The sequence below is a fragment of the Oryx dammah genome, unplaced genomic scaffold (assembly GCF_014754425.2).
Source record: "Oryx dammah isolate SB20612 unplaced genomic scaffold, SCBI_Odam_1.1 HiC_scaffold_15, whole genome shotgun sequence".
Lineage (NCBI taxonomy): Eukaryota > Metazoa > Chordata > Mammalia > Artiodactyla > Bovidae > Oryx > Oryx dammah.
In genome coordinates, this window is record NW_024070199.1 from 18,364,691 (window position 1) to 18,385,524 (window position 20,834).

A 20,834-nucleotide genomic window follows, 5' to 3' on the forward strand; every position below is an offset into this window, starting at 1 on the left:
GAGGAAACCAGAATTGAAAGAGACACATGTACCCCAATGTTCATCGCAGCACTGTTTATAATAGCCAGGACATGGAAACAACCTAGATGTCCATCAGCAGATGAATGGATAAGAAAGCTGTGGTACATATACACAATGGAGTATTACTCAGCCTTTAAAAAGAATACATTTGAATCAGTTCTGATGAGATGGATGAAACTGGAGCCAATTATACAGAGTGAAGTAAGCCAGAAAGAAAAACACCAATACAGTATACTAACACATATATATGGAATTTAGAAAGATGGCCATGATGACCCTGTATGCAGGACAGCAAAAAAGACACAGATGTGTATAACGGACTTTTGGACTCAGAGGGAGAGGGAGAGGGTGAGATGACTTGGGAGAATGGTATTGAAACATGTATAATATCATGTAAGAATCGAATTGCCAGTCTATGTCTGATGCAGGATATGGCACGCTTGGGGCTGGTACACGGGGATGACTCAGAGAGATGTTGTGGGGAGGGGGTTGGGAGGGGGGTTCAGGATTGGGAACGCATGTACACCCGTGGTGGATTCATGTCAATGTATGGCAAAACCAATACAGAATTGTAAAGTAAAATAAAAAATAAATAAATTTTTAAAAAAAAGAAGACATGGGGGCCAGCCATGTATATGCATAGGGGCAAAAATATTTCAGGCAGAGGAGCCAGTAAGTGTGAAACTCTTGAGGTAGACACAGATTTGGTCATGTTCTAGAAACAGAAAGAAAACCAGTGTGGCTGGAGTTCAGAAATGGCATCAGTGGAGGTCAGGAATGGGAAGGCTTGACCATGTAGAATCTTTGGGCCATGGCAGGTAGTTTGGGTGATATTCTTGTATAGTAGAAAGCTCTGGAAGAGTTGTGAGCAGGGGATTGACTTTATCTGATATACGTTTTTAGAAGGACACACATGTTTTGGGTACAGAGTATCAATTCAGTTCAGTCTCTCAGTCATGTCTGACTCTTGGTGACCCCATGGACTGCAGCACACCAGGTCTCCCTGTCCATCACCAGCTCCCAGAGTTTACTCAAACTCTCAAACTCATGTCCATGGAGTCAGTGATGCCATCCAACCATCTCATCCTCTGTTGTCCCCTTCTCCTCCCGCCTTCAATCTTTCCCAGCATCAGGGTCTTTTCAAGTTAGTCAGCTCTCCGCATCAGGTGGCCAAAGTACTGAAGTTTCAGCTTCAGCATCAGTCCTTCCAATGAATATTCAGGACTGATTTCCTTTAAGATGGACTGGTTGGATCTCCTTGTAGTCTAAGATCTAAGATTTAAGTCTAAGATCTCAAGAATCTTCTCCGGCGCCACAGTTCAAAAGCATCAGTTCTTTGGCTCTCATCTTTCTTTATAGTCCAACTCTCACATTCATACATGCCTACTGGAAATACCATAGCTTTGATAGATGGACCTTTGTTGGCAAAGTAATGTCTCTGCTTTTTAATATGCTGTCTAGGTTGGTCATAGCTTTACTTCCAAGGAGCAAGTGTCTTAATTTCATGGCTGCAGTCACCATCTGCAGTGATTTTGGAGCCCCAAAAGATAAAACCTCTCACTGTTTCCATTGTTTCCCCATCTATTTGCCATGAAGTGATGGGACCAGGTGATATGATCTTAGTTTTTTCAATGTTGAGTATTAAGCCAGCTTTTTCACTCTCCTCTTTCATCTTCATCAAGAGGATCTTTAGTTCCGCTTTGCTTACTGCCATAAGGGTGGTGTCATCTGCATATCTGAGGTTATTGATATTTCTCCAGGCAATCTTGATTCCAGCTTGTGCTTCATCCAGCCCAGGATTTCTCATGATGTACTCTGCATATAAGTTAAATAAGCAGAGTGACAATATACAGGCTTGATGTATTCCATTCCCAACTTGGAACCAGTCCATTGTTCCATGTTTGGTTTTAACTGTTTTTTGGGTTTTTGGGGGTTTTTTTTTTGACCAGCATACAGGTCTCTTGAGGTGGGCAAAGTGGTCTGGTATTCCTAACTCTTTAAGAATTTTCCAGTTTCTTCTGATCCATGCCCCCAAAGGCTTTAGCATAGGCAATGAAGCAGAAGCAGATGTTTTTTCTGGAACTCTCTTGCTTTTTCGATGATCCCACAGATTTTGACATTTTGACCTCTGGTTCCTCTGCCTTTTCTAAATCCAGCTTGAACATCTGGAATCTCTTGGTACACATACTGTTGAAGCCTAATTTGGAGAATTTTGAGCATTACTTTACTAGAGTGTGGAATGAGTGCCATTGTGCAGTAGTTTGAACATTTTTTGGCATCACCTTTCTTTGGGATTGGAATGAAAACTGACCTTTTCCAGTCCTATGGCCACTGCTGAGGTTTCCAGATTTGCTGGCATATTGAGTACAGCACTTTAACAGCATTAGGTTTTAGGATTTGAAATAGCTTAGCTGGAATTCCATCATCTCCACTAGCTTTGTTTGTAGTGATGTTTCCTAAGGCTCCCTTGACTTCATATTCCAGGATGTCTGGGTCTAGGTGAATGATCACAGCATTGTGTGTATCTGGGTCATGAAGGTCTTTTTAGTGTAGTTCTTCTGTATATTCTTGCCACGTCTTCTTTATATCTTCTGCTTCTTTTAGGTCCATCCCATTTCTGTCCTTTATTGTGCCCATCTTTACATGAAATGTTCCCTTTGTATCTTTAATTTTCTTAACGAGACTCTAGTCTTTACCATTCTATTTTTTCTTCTTCTTGTTTTTTTTGCCTTGATCACTTAGGAAGGCTTTCTTATCTCTCCTTGCTATTCTTTAGAACTCTGCATTCAGATGGGTATATCTTTCCTTTTCTCCTTTGCCTTTCACTTCTCTTCTTTTCTCAGCTATTTGTAAGTCCGCCTCAGACAACCTTGTTGTCTTTTTGCATTTCTTTTTCCTGGGGATGTTTTTGATAACTGCCTCCTGTACCTCCATCCATAGTTCTTCAGGCACTCTAAAGAACTACAGCCAGTCTCTCCCATCAGGAAGCTTCCACAAGCCTCTTTTCCTCACCCATCAGAGGGCAGACAGAATGAAAACCACAATCCCAGAAAACTAACCAAGCAGATCACATGGGTCACATTTCTAACTCAATAAAACTATGAGCCATGCTATGTAGGGCCACGCAAGACAGATGGGCCATGGTGGGGAGTTCTGACAAAACGTGGTCCACTGGAGAAGGAAATGGTAAACCACTTCAGCATTCTTACCTTGAGAATCCCATGAACAGTAATAAAAGGCAAAAATATATGACACTGAAAGATGAACTCCCCAGGTTGGTAGGTGCCCAATATGCTACTGGAGAAGAGTGGAGAAATAACTCCAGAAAGAATGAAGAGATGGAGCCAAAGTGGAAATAACACCCTGTTGTGGATGTTTCTGGTGGTAAAAATAAAGTCTGATGCTGTAAAGAACAATATTGCATAGGAATCTGGAGTATTTGGTCCATAAATCAGGTAAATTGGAAGTGCTCAAACAGGAGATGGCAAGAGTGAACATCAACATTTTAGGAATCAGTGAACTAAAATGGACTGGAATGGGCAAATTTAATTCAGATGACCATTATATCTACTACTGTGGGCAAGAATTCCTTAGAAGAAATGGAGTCACCCCCTCATAGTCAACAAAAGATTCCAAAATCCAGTACTTGGGTACAGGCTCAAAAATGACAAAATGACCTCTGTTTGTTTCCGAGGCAAACCATTCAGTATCTCACTAATCCAAGTCCATGCCCCAACCACTAATGCTGAAGAAGCTGAACAGTTCTATGAAGACCTACAAGACCTAGAACTAACAGCAAAAAAAAAGATTTCCTTTTCATCATAGGGAACTGGAATGCAAATGTAGGAAATCAAGAGATACCTGGAGTAACTGACAAGTTTGGCCTTGAAGTTCAAAATGAAGCAGGGCAAAGGCTAACAGTTTTGCCAAGAGAATGCACATGTCATAGCAAACACCCTCTTCCAACAACACAAGAGACAACTCTACACATGGACTTCACCAGATGATCAATACTGAAATCAGATTGATTATATTCTTTGCAGCCAAAGATGGAGAAACTCTATACTGTCAGCAAAAACAAGACCAGGAATTGACTGTGGTTCAGATCATGAACTCCTTATTGCAAAATTCAGACTTAAATTGAAGAAAGTAGGGAAAACCACTAAGTCATTAAGGTATGACCTAAACCAAATCCCTTATGATTATAATGTTATAAACAGGCTTCTACAAAATTCCACAAGGGTAAAAGAATACAGTGGTCTCTCCAGCCTGAGGAGGGTAATACTGCACTGTAACTATATAGACCTTTGGGGATTATAAATAGATGTTGCTGAGGTACCATGGATAAATGGAGCTAAATGAGACCTCCTTCTTTCTCTTCCCAGAGAGAGCGATTATTTTACCCTTGGTTGATTGTGTCCTTTTGCTTGTCTACGCTTTTACTTTTCACATGGATAGAAACTTCAAATGAATTCAATGGTTTTGACTGGTGAGTTTCACTTTTTGTATTTTCATTTGTGTAAGGGCTCTTTGGTCTAATAGTCACATGGATCTTACTTCAGACTGAAAAAGTCTGGTGACATAAGAGCGAGGGTGGACAAAGTTGTAGTTTTGCGGCTGGTGGATGGGAGGCCTGACTCTGGGGAAGCATAAGCATGCTCAGCACCCTCAGCTACTATACCTCCCCTCCCTGCTCAGTCTCAGACCAAATCTGGCTCAGCAGGAAGCTTTCTCTGTGCTTCCAGTCCTTCTATTCAGATGACTCCCTTGTTCCTCAGCCTCTTTTGCCTGCATTTACTGATGCCTACACCAGTTAGTCTTCATGATCTTGGTCCATGAACCCTGGTATCTCTGCCTCACCTCCAGCCTCTACTTCTTCCTTCTGTCATCACTGGGTTTCCTAAGACTCTGGAGACAGAAACAGTGTCCCATCTCAGCACATTTGTAGCCCAATTCCTACCCTGGACTGCTCCTGGATCTTCCCATTTTTCTGGCCTGACTGGTATAGCATACCCATTAGTTGGTCTTTGAAGGAAAAGGGGGTATCTTTGAGTGTAAGGCTTTAAAAAAAATGTAATATAGTTTATTTTTTCCTTCATAGAAGTAAAGTATGGTTTGTTATTTTAAATATTAAGATATGTAGAAAAATAGATAATATCATCTTATTCTTGAGTAGCAATCACTTGGTATATTTCCCAGTCTTTTTTCCTGTGCCTATTTTTATATTATGTTCATACCATATATATAATTTTTATTTTTCTCTCATTTAAAATAGTCATACACATTTTGAAAAATTATTAAAACTCTTAATGAGAATCACTTTATTTATTTATTTATTTATTTATTGTATTCAATCTTTTGCATTTTTATTTTTTCCCCTACTTTCCGGGAAAATGTTTGACAATAAAAACAAGAGAGTAGGAAGGAAAAGAAAATCCACTTTAAATGGTTTTAAAGTATTTCCTGATATGAAGGTAGTGTAGTGTACTTACTTAACCACTTTTTATTGTTAGAAGTTATGACTAATTTTCTGTTTTTATAAAATAAGAGTGAAGAGAAATCTTTGTGTTCTGACTTACAGTCTTACAGGAAATCCCCACAATGGCATTATTCATAAAAAAGGATAAAAACTAGTAAAACTCATTGTGCCTGTTACCAAAGCATTTCTCAAAAGATAGTACAGTTTGCATTCACAATAGAGGTATTTGACTTTCTGTTTTAACCCTCCATTGACAGCACTATTATAATTTTGAATTGTTTTTATTAATTTTATAAATGAAATTTGTTTTATTTTAATTATTTACCAGGTATCAAAACTTGTTTCCTTAGTAACTTATTTTCTTTTTAGTTCTCTCTGTTTGAATATACTTATCTTGTGGAATCTAATTTTCTCATTTATATGCATTCTTTATTTAGAGATAAGTTCTAAATTTCTCCACAATATTGGAAATAAGAAATGCTTCATTTATCTATAAAATTTCCCTCAGTTTTAAATAACTTTATATTGAGATATGAGTGAAATATAATGTTACATTTCTGTTAAGTATGCATTATAGCATAATGATTTGCTATTTCTACATATTGTGGAATGATCACCAAGTAAGTCTGGTTAATATTCTTCATCACACATAATTTCAGGTTTTGTGTGTGATGAGAATTTTTAAGAAACTTTCTCTTAGCAACTTTCAAATATACAATACTGCATTTGTAACTATAGTCACCATGCTGTATGCATTTTATCCCCAGGGCATATTTATTTTATAGTTGGAAGTTTATACCTTTTTATCCATCTTCACTGATTTGTCCACCTCTCACCCCTGTCCTCTAACAACCACCAATCTGTTCTCTGTGTCTACAAGTTAGTTTGGTTGGTTTGTTTTTATCTTTCATGTATAAGTGAGGTCATATCTTATTTATCTTTTTCTGTCTGACTGATTTATATTAGCATAATGCTGACAGGGTCTATCCATGTTGTCATAAATGACATTTTTCATTTTTTATATGACTGACTAATGCTCCCTTGTGGTATGTATGTGTAAGTATATACCACATTTAAAAAATTAAGTCATCTGTGGACACTAAGGTTGCTTTCATGTCTTTGCTATTGTACATAGTGCTACAGATGTTTTTACATGATGACAAAACCACAGAAACATTATCCTCAATGGTGAAAAATTGAAAGCATTTCCCCTAAAGTCAGGAACAAGACAAGGGTGCCACCTTTCACCACTACTATTCCACATAGTTTTGGAAGTTTTGGCCACAGCAATCAGAGCAGAAAAAGAAAAGGAATCCAAATTGGAAAAGAAGAAGTAAAACTCTCACTGTTTGCAGATGACATTTTCCTTTACATAGAAAACCCTAAAGACTCCACCAGAAAATTACTAGAACTAATCAATGAATATTGTTAAGTTGCAGGATATAAAATCAACACACAGAAATCCCTTGCATTCCTATACACTAATAATGAGAAAATAGAGAAATTAAGGAAACAATTCCATTCACCATTGCAATAAAAAGAATAAAATACTTAGGAATATATCTACCTAAAGAAACTAAAGACCTATATACAGAAAACTATAAAACACTGGTGAAAGAAATCAAAGAGGACACTAATAGATGGAGAAATATACCGTGTTCATGGATCAGAAGAATCAATATAGTGAAAATGAGTATACTACCCAAAGCAATCTATAGATTCAATGCACTCCCTATCAAGCTACCAGCAGTATTTTTCACAGAGCTAGAAGAAATAATTTCAAGATTTGTATGGAAATACAAAAAACCTTGAATAGCTAAAGCAATCTTGAGAAAGAAGAATGGAACTGGAGGAATCAACCTGCCTGACTTCAGGCTCTACTACAAAGCCACAGTCATCAGGACAGTATGGTACTGGCACAAAGACAGAAATATAGATCAACGGAACAAAATAGAAAGCCCAGAGATAAATCCACACACCTATGGACACCTTACCCACTCCAGTGTTCTTGCCTGGAGAATCCCAGGGATGGCGGAGCCTGGTGGGCTGCTGTCTATGGGGTTGCACAGAGTCGGACACGACTGAAGTGACTTAGCAGCAGCATGGACACCCTATCTTTGACAAAGGAGGCAAGAATATACAATGGAGTAAAGACAATCTCTTTAACAAGTGGTGCTGGGAAAACTGGTCAATCACTCATAAAAGAATGAAACTAGAACACTTTCTAACACCATACACAAAAGTAAACTCAAAATGGATTAAAGATCTAAATGTAAGACCAGAAACTATAAAACTCCTAGAGGAGAACATAGGCAAAACACTCTCTGACATAAACCACAGCAGTATCCTCTATGACCCACCTCCCAGAATATTGGAAATAAAAGGAAAAATAAACAAATGGGAACTAATTAAACTTAAAAGCTTCTGTACAATAAAGGAAACTATAAGCAAGATGGAAAGATGGCCTTCAAAATGGGAGAAAATAATAGCAAATGAAGCAACTGATAAAGAACTAATCTCAAAAATATACAAGCAACTCCTGCAGCTCAATTCCAGAAAAATAAACGACCCAATCAAAAAAATGGGCCAAAGAACTAAACAGACATTTCTCCAAAGAAGACATACAGATGGCTAACAAACATATGAAAAGATGCTCAACATCACTCATTGACAGAGAAATGCAGATCAAAACCAAAATGAGGTTACCATTTCACGCCAGTCAGAATGGCTGTGATACAAAAGTCTATAAGCAATAAATGCTGGAGAGGGTGTGGAGAAAAGGAAACTCTCTTATACTGTTGGTGGGAAGGCAAACTAGTACAGCCACTATGGAGAACAGTGTGGAGATTCCTTAAAAAACTGGAAATAGAACTGCCTTATGACCCAGCAATCCGACTACTGGGCATACACCCTGGGGAAACCAGAATTGAAAGAGACACTTGTACCCCAATGTTGATCACAGCACTGTTTATAATAGCCAGGACATGGAAGCAACCTAGATGTCCTTCAGCAGATGAATGAATAAGAAAGCTGTGGTACATATACACAATGGAGTATTACTCAGCCATTAAAAAGAATACATTTGAATCAGTTCTAATGAGGTGGATGAAACTGGAGCCTATTATACAGAGTGAAGTAAGCCAGAAAGAAAAACACCAATACAGTATACTAACGCAGACTGGTTCCAAATAGGAAAAGGAGTACGTCAAGGCTGTATATGGTCACCCTGCTTATTTAACTTATATGCAGAGTGCATCATGAGAAACGCTGGGCTGGAAGAAGAACAAGCTTGAATCAAGATTGCTAGGAGAAATATCAATAACCTCAGATATGCAGATGACACCACCTTATGGCAGAAAGTGAAGAGGAACTAAAAAGCCTCTTGATGAAAGTGAAAGAGGAGAGTGAAAAAGTTGGCTTAAAGCTCAACATTCAGAAAACGAAGATCATGGCATCTGGTCCCATCACTTCATGGGAAATAGATGGGGAAACAGTGCAAACAGTGTCAGACTTTATTTTGGGGGGCTCCAAAATCAATGCAGATGGTGAATGCAGCCATGAAATTAAAAAGATGCTTACTCCTTAGAAGGAAAGTTATGACCAACCTAGAGAGTTGGACTGTGAAGAAGTCTGAGCACTGAAGAATTGATGCTTTTGAATTGTGGTGTTGGAGAAGACTCTTGAGAGTCCCTTGAACTGCAAGGAGATCCAACCAATCCATTCTGAAGGAGATCAGCCTTGGGATTTCTTTGGAAGGAATGATGCTAAAGCTGAAACTCCAATACTTTGTCCACCTCATGCAAAGAGTTGACTGACTGGAAAAGACTCTGATGCTGGGAGGGATTGGGGGAAGGATAAGTAGGGGACGACAGAGGATGAGATGGCTGGATGGCATCACTGACTCGATGGACATGATTCTGAGTGAACTCCGGGAGCTGGTGATGGATAGGGAGGCCTGGCATGCTGCAATTCATGGGGTCGCAAAGAGTCGGACATGACTGAGTGACTGAACTGAACTAAACTTAGATAGCATATTGAAAAGCAGAGACATTACTTTGCCAACAAAAGTCCGTCTAGTCAAGACTATAGTTTTTCCAGTGGTCATGTATGGATGTGAGAGTGGACTGTTAAGAAATCTGAGCACCAAAGAACTGATGCTTTTGAACTGTGGTGTTGGAGAAGACTCTTGAGAGTCCCTTGGACTGCAAGGAGATCCAACCAGTCCATTCTGAAGGAGATCAGCCCTGGGATTTCTTTGGAAGGAATGATGCTAAAGTTGAAACTCCAGTACTTTGGCCACCTCATGCGAAGAGCTGACTCATTGGAAAAGACTCTGATTCTGGGAGGGATTGGGGGCAGGAGGAGAAGGGGACGACAGAGGATGAGATGGCTGGATGGCATCACTGACTCAATGGCTTTGAGTCTGAGTCAACTCCGGGAGTTGGTGATGGACAGGGAGGCCTGGCGTGCTGCAATTCACTTTGTCGAAGAGTCGGACATGACTGAGTGAATGAACTGAACTGAACTGAACTGAATGCATATATATGGAATTTAGAAAGATGGTATTGATAACCCTGTATGCAAGACAGCAAAAGAGACACAGATGTGTAGAACAGTCTTTTGGACTCTGTGGGAGAGGGAGAGGGCAGGATGATTTGGGAGAATAGCATTGAAACTTGTATAATATCATATATGAAATGAATCGCCAGTCCAGGTTTGGTGCATGATACAGGATGCTTGTGGCTGGTGCATTCGGTTGACCCAGAGGGATGGTATGGGGAGGGAGGTGGGAGGGGCTTTCAGGAAGGGGAACACGTGTATTCCCATGGCAGATTCATGTTGATGTTTGGCATAACCAATACGATATTGTAAAGTAATTTGCCTCCAATTAAAATAAGTTTATATTTAAAAAATGATGGCCATACTGACTGGTGTGAGGTGATATCTCACTGTAGTTTTGAATTGCACTTCTCTAATAAATAGCAGTGTTGAGCATCTTTTCATGTGTAGTGGCCATCTCTATTTCTTCTTTGGAGAAATGTTTGTCTAGGTCTTCTCCCCCCTTTTTTATTTCATTGTTTATTTCCTATTAAGATGCATGAGTTGTTTATTTTGTAGATTAATCTCATGTCATTCAGATAATTTGCAAATATTTTCTCACATTCTGTGTGTTGTTTTTTCATTTTGTTAATGGTTTCCTTTGCTGTGCAAAAGCTTTTGAGTTTAAGTAGGTTCCATTTGTTTCTTTTTTCCCATTACTCTAGGAGATGTATCAAAAAAGATTTTGCTGCAATTTATGTGAAAGAGTGTTCTTACTTATTTTATTTTTGTGTATGGTGTTAAAGAATGTTCTAATCTCATACTTTCAAAAGGAGGTGTCTAATTTTCCCAGCACCATTTATTGAAGAGACTGTACTTTTTCCATTGTATATTCTTGCCTCTTTTGTCATGCAGTAGTTGAGCATAGATGTGTGAGTTTACTTCTAGTTTTTCTATCCTGTTCTATTGATCTGTATTTCTACCTTTGTGCCATACTGTTTTGATTACTGTAGTTTTGTAGTATAGTATGAAATAAGGAAGCCTGATACCTCCAGCTCTTTTTCTTTCCAAAGATTGCTTTGGCTATTCAGGGTCTTCGTGTTTCCATACAAGTTAAAATTTTTTTTTGTTCTAGTTCTGTGAAGTATGGCATTGGTATTTTGATATGGATTGTATTGAATCTGTAGGTTGGCTTGAGTGTATAGTCATTTTGACAATATTGATTCTTCCAATCCAAGAACATGTTTTGTCTTTCCATCTTTGATTTCTTTCATCAGTGTCTTATGGTTTTTAGAGTACAGGTTTTTTGCATCATTAGGTAGGTTTACTCCCAGGTATTTTATACTTTTGATGCTATGATAAATGAGTTTGTTCCTTAAATTTCTCTTTCTGATATTTTAATTGTTAATGTGTAGAAATGTAATAAAATTCCATGAATTAATTTTGTATTCTGCAACTGTACCAAATTCATTGATGAACTCTAGTAGCTCTCTGGTAGCACCTTTAGGATTTTCTACATATAGTATAATGTCATCTGCAAATAGTGACAGTTTTACTTATTCTTTTTCAAGCTCAATTTATTGCATTTCGTTATCTCCTCTGAATGCCATGGCTAGGACTTCCAAAATTGAATAAAGCTTATGAGAGTGGACATTGTTGTCTTGTTTGTGACATTAGAGGAAACAGCTTTTGGCTGTTGAGTATGATGTTAACTGTGGGTTTGTCATATGTAGCCTTTATTATATTGAGGTATTATATTGAGGTCCCTCTTTGCCCACTTTCTGGATTTTTTTTAAATCATATATGGCTATTGAATTTTTGTCAGAAGGTTTTTCTGCATCTATTGAGATAATCTTATGATTTTTTTACTCTTTGACTTGTTGATATGGTATATCATACTGATGTATTTGTATATATTGAAGAATCCTTGTATATCTGGGATAAATGCCACTTGATGATGGTGTATGATTCTTTTAATTCAATTCATTATTTTCAGTTTGCTAGAATTTTGTTGAGAATTTTTGCATCTATTTTCATCACTGTTATTGACCTATAATTTTCTTTTTTGTGATGTCTTTTTCTGATTTTGGTACCAGAGTGTTGGTAGACTCACAGAATAAGTTTGGGAGTATTCTTTTTGTTTTTCCTTCTTTTTTAAAAAAATTTTACTTTACAATACTGTATTTGTTTTGCCATACATCAGCATGAACCCGCCCCGGTGTACACGTGTTCCCAATCCTGAATCCCCCTCCCACCTCCCTCCCCATACCATCTCTCTGAGTCATCCCAGTGCACCAGCCCCAAGCATCCTGTATCCTGCATTGAACCTAGACTAGCGATTCATTTCTTATATGATATTATACATGTTTCAATGCCATTCTCCCAAATCTTCCCACCCTCTCCCTCTCCCACAGAGTCCCACTCCAACATTCGAATTATAGGAGTCCCAGAAGAAGAGGGAGTATTCTTTCTTCTGCAATTTCTTTGGAATAGTTTCATAAGGATAGATGTTAACTCCTCTCTAAATGTTTGGTGGAATTTGTCCATGAAGCTATTTGGTCCTGGACTTTTATTTATTGAAAGACTTTTAATTACACTTTCAATTTCAGTACATATGATTGGTCTTCATATTTTCTGTCTCTTTCTGTTTCAGTCTTGGAGGGTTGGAACTTTCTAAGAATTTGTCCATTTCTCTTAGGTTGTCCTTTTTTTTTTGCATATAGTTGCTTGTAATAGTCTCTTATGACCCCGTGCATGTCTGTGGTGTCTGTTGTAATTTCTTGTCAATTCTGATGTGAATGATTTGAGTCCTGTCCCATTTATCTTGATGAGTCTGGATAAATGTTTATAATTTTATCTTAAAAAAAAAAACAGCTTTTAGTTTCATTGATCTTTGGTATTGTTTTCTTTGTGTCTATTTCATTTATTTCTATTATGATCTTTATTATTGCTTTCCTTTTACTAATTTCAGTAAAAGGAAATTACTGAAATTTTCTTGTTCTTTTTCTAGTTACTTTATGTATTAAGTTGTTGTTGTTGTTCAGCCACCCAGTTGTGTCCAACTCTTTGGGACCTCATGGACTGCAGCATGTCAGGCCTCCCTGTCCTTCTCCATCTCCTGGAGTTTTCCCAAGTTCAAATCCATTGCATTGATGATGCCATCCAGCCATCTCATCCTCTGATGCTGTCTTATCCTTTTGCCCTCAATCTTTCCCAGCATCAGGGACTTTACTAGTAAGTCAGCTGTTCACATCAGGTGACAAAAATACTGGAGCTTCAGTTTCAGCATCAGTCTTTCCAATGAAAATTCAGGGTTGATTTCCTTTAAGACTGACTGGTTTGATCTCCTTGCTGTCCAAGGGACTCTCAGGAGTCTTCTCCAGCACCACAGTTTGAAGGCCTCAATTCTTTGGCATTCTGCCTTCCTCATAGTCTAGCTCTCACAACTGTATGTGACCACTGAGAAGAACATAGCCTTGACTATATAGACGTTTGTTGGCAAAGTGATGTCTCTCATTTTCAACACATCATCTAGGTTTGTCATACCTTTGCATATATATGTCATACTCATACTACTGTATAGTCTTGAGTAACTGTATAATCCCAGTTGCTTTTTCAATTCCCTCTGATGTATATAAACAGTCACCCAAGCAAACTATCCTCATTCTTCTCACTCCCTTGGGTTACCCCACCACCATCACCTAAAGTAGAAGAAGTGGAGAGAAAAAGAGAGAAAAATATCACAGTTCTTCTTTTGCCAGAAGTACTCAGCCTGTGGGTGGGAACTTCTCCTGAGTTTGGTGGGAGAATTTGGAACTCTACTAATTTTGAATATTTACATGTGAGTGAACATAGAAAAGAAGACCATTATGTTGATAAACAGGGAAAAAAATCTGATGTGACTAGAGAAATGATTTGAAAAGATAGAGGCACAATTAAAGGCTAAAATTAACTTTTCTTTCTCACCTGGAAAGTAAAGTCAATATCACTACTTGCATAAGCCATTTAATGAATTATTTGGCTACATTTAGACTGCTTATGGGGATTCCCTGGTGGCTCAGACGGTAAAGAATTTGCCTGCAATGCAGCAGACATGGGTTAAATCCCTGGATTGGGAAGATCCCCTGGAGAAGGAAATGGCAACCCACTCTAGTATTCTTGCCTAGAGAATTCCATGGACAGAGGAGCTTCAGTCCATGGGGTCACAGAGTCAGACATGACTGAATGACTAACACTTTATGTCTATCCTGCATGTTTTTTTCCTTTATTTCATTATTTGATCATTACTCTGCTTGCATTTAAATATTCTATTCTTGTTACGTGGATATGAGTCATTTAACTCTGTGGAGATCTTGAATATATTTTTTATGGTTCTTTTCTAATTGTTCTCAATTATATTTTTCTGCAAGTTATTGTATTAGTTGACTTTATTAGGTTAATTTATTGGGCTTTCCTGTTATCTCAGCTGATGAAGATTCCGCCTGCAATGCAGGAGACCCTGGTTCAATTCCTGGGTTGGGAAGATCCCCTGGAGAAGGGATAGGCTACCTACTCCAGTATTCATGGGCCTCCCTCGTGGTTCAGATGGTAAAGAATCCACCTGCAATGCAGGACACCTGGGTTTGATCCCTGGTTTGGGGAGATCCCCTGGAGGGGGGCATGGCAACCCACTCTAGTATTCTTGCCTTAAGAATCCCCATGGACAAAGGAGCCTGGCAGGCTATAGTTGCAAAGAGTTGGACACAACTGAGCAACTAAGCACACAAACAGATTAATTTGTTAACATTACTTACACATTTTCTGATTCCTGGCTATGAGATCATGTTTTACAGAGTACTTTTCTGAGTGTCTCAATCTGGGATCAATCTTGCCTAGGATAGCTGCTTGTCTATTTCTTTCTCTTGGTGTCCCTTCTCAACCCTGACCAAAGAGAAATTTTTCTTATATTGAATGTAGTTATATGTTCATTAATCTACATTTTGTATCATTAAAATATAATTTCTCTAGGTCTCATATGGAGGGGAAATAATTTCTGTTATCTTGAAATGAAGAGTCTAAATTCTGTGACATATAATACCTAGACTAATTATAATCTTGTTTAACTTAACAAATCAATGTATTAGTAGTTTTGTCTCATAAACTACTTTAGGAAAAAAAAAAGACCAGAACTGTTTTTAAGGGGTCCAAACTCTTATACCGAATGTAGATATTAATATAGTGACTTGCTGTTATATAAGAAAACATATATGGATAAGAAACCTGCTGAAATGGATAGTATTAACTATATGACAGCAGTGAACTTATGGATGACTTTTCCTGTTTTGACATTCCAGAATTTCTATATTTTTTAAAGAGTATGTAGTTTTTGAGTGTGTATTCTAAATAAATTTAAAAACCGTACAACTCGTATAGAACCCCATTAAAGTACCTGATTGTCTAGGAACAAAGTTAAAACTTCTCAACTAAATATCCCCAAAGATCTTCACACATCTGTTCCCAAATTCTACTCTTCTTATCCCCCTGTTTTCTTATGCCTCATTTAGTCCAGTCTTATACCATATCTTTGACAGAGATACTACTAACTTCTATGTTTTAGAAACTGAAACACATTTTTGCAGGGTTGTTTTCCTAGGTACAGGAGTCTGGTTCTTTTGGTCCATTGTCTTGCTGAGTTTCCTTGGGATCCTGGCTGCCTACACAACACTCCTACTGGTGAGTAATGTTTCCCATTTTTCCCACTCCCTTCCTGAGTAGCCTCATGAAGTGCTCCGTCAGTAGTATGGTTCCCAATTGGTGCTGGGAGCCGTAAGATCGCTCCTGGCAGAGTTCAGATTTGCATCAACTACTTGAATATTAGGGAGGAAGGATAGATGTGTGGAATAGACTTGGGCTGGTAGAGGGTGTGTCTTTCCACTTTGACCCTTTGTAAGGGTGGCAGAGCATCCTTTTTCTCTGCCTTTGTTTCATGGCTTATTTTGTGGCTCACATAGTATTGTCATTTTAGATGTTCATACCTTCACATGGTAGTACTTCTGCACATTGATCTACTCATTTCATAGCCTGTCTCCCGAGAATCAGTCTTTCTGTGGCTTACAAATTATCTGGTGTGCTAAACCTGTTTACTAGTCCTGTGAAAAAGCTAGTCCCCTGGTCAGGTGCCAAGTACATTTTAGCAAATATCTTTATGCAATAGAGACACCGCCTGTTTCTGGACATAGTAGTGTCATGTAGTATGAGAAATTCACACTGGAAGTAGTAGTGTCACATAGTATGAGAAAATTGAGGCCAGGCAGCAGAGGAGCCTGCAGAAGTGGAAAGAAGACTAACTTTTAGGTTACTGGAATTTTTCAGTGCCCGCCTGAGAATAGGACATAAGTATCTTGCTCTGATTCCATGATTCCTTGTCCCCACTGATTGCCTGTCTGATACTAAAGAACCCAACCCCCAAATCAGTTGCATTTGCATAAATATTTATTTCAGCAAAATGTATTAATCATTATATGAGTGATAAGTACTGAGGCTATAGAGAACAAAGAGGTGTAGTTTTTGTTTTCATACAGGGCACCTCAAATAGAGAGGTGTGAGAAAGTTACAATGCTCCTTAATTCAATGAGTTTAGAATCTAGTAGGGAAGTAAGTCATAGACAAAAATAACCAACACAGATAGAGCATTATAATTGTCATTAGGGAGACCTAAAAAAGTTCTGCCTGGGTTCATCAAGAGGATTAAATGATACTTTGAGGAAGAGGTGGCATAGGAGGGGCATCTTGAAAGGATGTTGGATTTAGACATGTGTTTGTGGGAGTGGGGAAGAAAGTCCAGATCATGGGAATTTCACGACAGAGTCAGCAAGACAGAGATAGAGATATATGGGGTTTGACTAGATAAGAGGGAAGAAATAAAATCATATCCATCTAATCTAATCTAATCTGTTGGCATGTAGAGGATATTGAAGAAAAATGCAGTGTATGACTAAAACAATAGGCTTGTGATAGATTTTAGAAATCCTGAAAAGTATGCTAAGACACATGCTATAAATCGGATTTCTAGTTAATATTATCATTCTGAAAGTCATTGCATGGAGGCTGTCTGTAGAGAGAAATAGTTAGAAACTTTTACTTTTAATGAGGAAAATGCAGATGAATGATGTGTTTGGGGCAAGAACCTGGCCACTGAATTGTACTGCACTCATACATAATCAAAATAAAATGGTTTAGGTAACTTCTAAGATGGACTTCCAGTGTCCAATAAGCCATGTTTTTTTTTTTTCCCCCAATAACCTTGTACTGTTTTTGGATACAGTAGCAACAGTGGAGGAGACCTGAATTCTATTTCTGCCTTAAGTTATTTTGTAACCTTGACTGAGTCATATAACTCCTCTGAGCCTCAGTTTTTTCTTTCAAATGAGAATTATTTCTTTCAAATGAGATAGTTAATAAAATGACATTTTATAAGGCTTGGTTAAGGACAAGTAAATGGCCTGGTTGCTTAATTGGTAAAGAATCCTCCTGCAATGCGGGAGACCCAGATTTGATCTCTGGGTTGGAAATATCTGCTAGAGAAAGAAATGGCAAACCCACTCCAGTATTCCTTCATGGAATAGACAGAGAAGCCTGGTGGGCTACAGTCCATGAGATCTCAAGAATCAGGCATGACTTAGTGACAAAACTACCACCACCAAAATACAAATAAAATCATATCCATAAAATTATTTTGAAGAAAAGGTGAATGCCTTATACAGTCAAATTCTCAATATCCTAAGCATCTGAAGAGTCCAGTTTTCAATCTGCATCTCCACACTGACTTGGTGATTACATAGATTTAGATTCAAATCTAACCTAGATTTATTGACTAATACCAGTGTTAACAACAGTGCTTAACAGTTGTAACAAAAAAGCTTTTAAAAATTATGTATTTATTTGGCTGCCTTTGGGTCTTAGTTGCATCATTCAGGATCTTTCATGGAGGTGCATGAACTCTCTAGCTGTGGTATGTGGGCTAAGTTGTTCCTCTGTGTGTGGGATCTTAGTTCCCCTACCAGGGATCAAACCCCTGCATAACAAGGCAGATTCTAAACCACTGGACCACCAAGGAAGTCCCAAAAAAGAAATTTTAAGTGACCCTTGGAAGGGCCGGCCCCTGACCTCTGTTCCCTCACTAGTGTCTCTATGTAATACCATGAATAAGCTCCATCACAGGGAAGGAAAAATTGTAGGAACTCCAGAAGGATATCAGTGTACTGATTGTTACAGAATCCCAGAGAAGATAATAATAAATTCTCTCTGGGTTGCTGGTGAAAGTTACAACTAGGAGGTGACATGTGAACTGTGTTTGAAGGGTCAGTAGCATGGTGAGGGAGAGCTATTTAGGCAGAGGGACAGGGTGGCAATCTCTTAGATTGTTCAGGTGGCAATGAATAGAACAGGTGTAGCATGAAGTGAAGATAATGCCAGACTGTGTAAGGAATTTTGAGTTCAGAACTGTTTCGGGTAGCATCTTGGTGATTTCAAAATAATATCTTCTTTCTTATTTTTTTCAGGTACTTGGATTTTTGTTGTGTTGGGAAAAAAACCAACTATACTTGCACTGGTATCATAAGGTAAGACATTTGAATCTTGATAGGAGTCCTGAGATCAGGACTGCATGTGCCTCTTTGGCACTAAGGTTTAATGCAGAGCTTCCCCTTTCTTTGCCTCTCTCAGAAGAAGCAATCTGGTTACACTGTTTCAACTAAAATAATTCTGTTTCCAACAGATGAAACTGGCTTACCAACCAAACTGAACCCAGACTTAATTTTTTCCCACTACTCCATGTTAAAACTCACTCTGTGACTCTGTTCTCTCTATCCCCATAAAATCTTGGGCAAGCTCCATTATTTTCCCAGTCCTTTAGAGTCTCAAGAACTTTCTCATTTCAGTCGTTAAGAATTTTAATTCATTGTAGTAGACTGAACTCCAACTTTATGAGACTTTCCCCTTCCCCTGTTTCACATGACCCAGGCCTGGGAACCTGCAGTGATGGAAAGAGTATGATTGCCTTTTACCTTTATTCCAGCGTATGGATCAGGGGAAGGAGAGATAGGGTGAAAGAACACAGTCCCACAAGGAGGGGTTAGTTTCATCAGGACCAAGTAGATGCAGTTTTTGGCTCTTAATCCTGTGGATTTTTCCTGTGTATTTTCAAACACCTTACCACTAAGAACTTGACTGCAACTCTCTTGGTACACTCAATACTTGTCTTCCTATACTCCCTGAAATTTCTTTGTTGAGTTCCTTTGACTATCCCTTAGTTTGGAACCATTTAAAATTATACTAGAAGGAAAGTGGGTAGAATGAGTTAGAAGCTTGGGATTGACATATATACACTATTAATAACTATGTATAAGTTAGATAACTAATGAGAACCTACAATATAGCCCAGGGAACTCTAATTATTGCTCTGTTGCAACCTAAATGGGAAAGAAATCCAAAAAAGAGGGGATGTATGTCTACATACAGCTGATTCAATTTGGTGTATGGCAGAAACGAACACAACATTGTGAAGCAACTATATTCTAATAAAAGTTTTAAAAAATAAATAAAAAATAAAATTATACTAGCAGTAACAAAGGATCCATATCTGGTATGAAGAAGCAGGCATCACTGACCCAACATCTGAAGACATGCAGCTCATTTCCAACATTTCCTCCCTTGTCTACTTCTGCCATGGGCTGGAGCATCTCCAGCACAGCCTCTTGCTATTTATAGACTTTTTCAGGCATGATTTTTTGTTTGTTTGTTGTTTTTCACTTTATTTTACTTTACAATTCTGTATTGGTTTTGCAATACATTGACATGAATCCACCACGGGTGTACATGCGTTCCCAAACATGAACCCCCCTCCCACCTCCCTCCCAATAACATCTCTCTGGGTCATCCCTGTGTACCAGCCCCAAGCATGCTGTATCCTGCATCTGACATAGACTGGGGATTCGATTCTTACATGATATTATACATGTTTCAATGCCATTCTCCCAAAACATCTCACCCTCTCCCTCACCCTCTGAGTCCAAAAGTCTGCTATACACATCTGTGTCTTTTTTGCTGTTTTGCATACAGGGTCATCATTGCCATCTTTCTATATTCCATATATATGTGTTAGTATACTGTATTGGTGTTTTTCTTTCTGGCTTACTTCACTCTGTATAATCGGCTCCAGTTTCATCCATCTCATCAGAACTGATTCAAATGTATTATTTTTTTTTAATTTATCTATTTATTTTTAATTTTTACTTTACAATTCTGTATTGGTTTTGGCATAGATTGACATGAATCCACCACAGGTGTACATGCGTTCCCAAACATGAACCCCCCTCCCACCCCCCTCCCCACAACGTCTCTCTGGGTCATCCCCGCGCGTCAGCCCCACGCGTGTCATATCCTGCATCAGACATAGACTGGCGTTTCGATTCTTACATGATATTATACATGTTTCAATGCCATTCTCCCAAATCATCACACCCTCTCCCTCTCCCTCTGAGTCCAAAAGTCCGCTCTACACATCTGTGTCTTTTTTGCTGTCCTGCATACAGGGTCATCATTGCCATCTTCCTAAATTCCATATATATGTGATAGTATACTGTATTGGTGTTTTTCTTTCTGGCTCACTTCACTCTGTATAATCGGCTCCAGTTTCATCCATCTCATCAGAACTGATTCAAATGTATTCTTTTTAGCAGCTGAGTAATACTCCATTGTGTATATGTACCACAGCTTTCTTATCCATTCATCTGCTGATGGACATCTAGGTTGTTTC

The 20,834-nt window shown here is 38.4% G+C and overlaps 1 protein-coding gene across 1 annotated transcript in view; it reads left to right on the forward strand.

The window, feature by feature from the left end:
* LOC120874862 (glycerophosphodiester phosphodiesterase domain-containing protein 4-like) overlaps positions 1-20,834 on the forward strand; it is a 135,327-nt gene that overhangs the window by 8,476 nt on the left and 106,017 nt on the right. Inside the window, exons 2-4 of the mRNA XM_040256549.1 lie at positions 4,407-4,510; positions 15,658-15,751; positions 18,580-18,639. Of these exons, the coding sequence (XP_040112483.1) occupies positions 4,407-4,510; positions 15,658-15,751; positions 18,580-18,639 (258 nt within the window). The remainder of the gene's footprint in view (positions 1-4,406; positions 4,511-15,657; positions 15,752-18,579; positions 18,640-20,834) is intronic.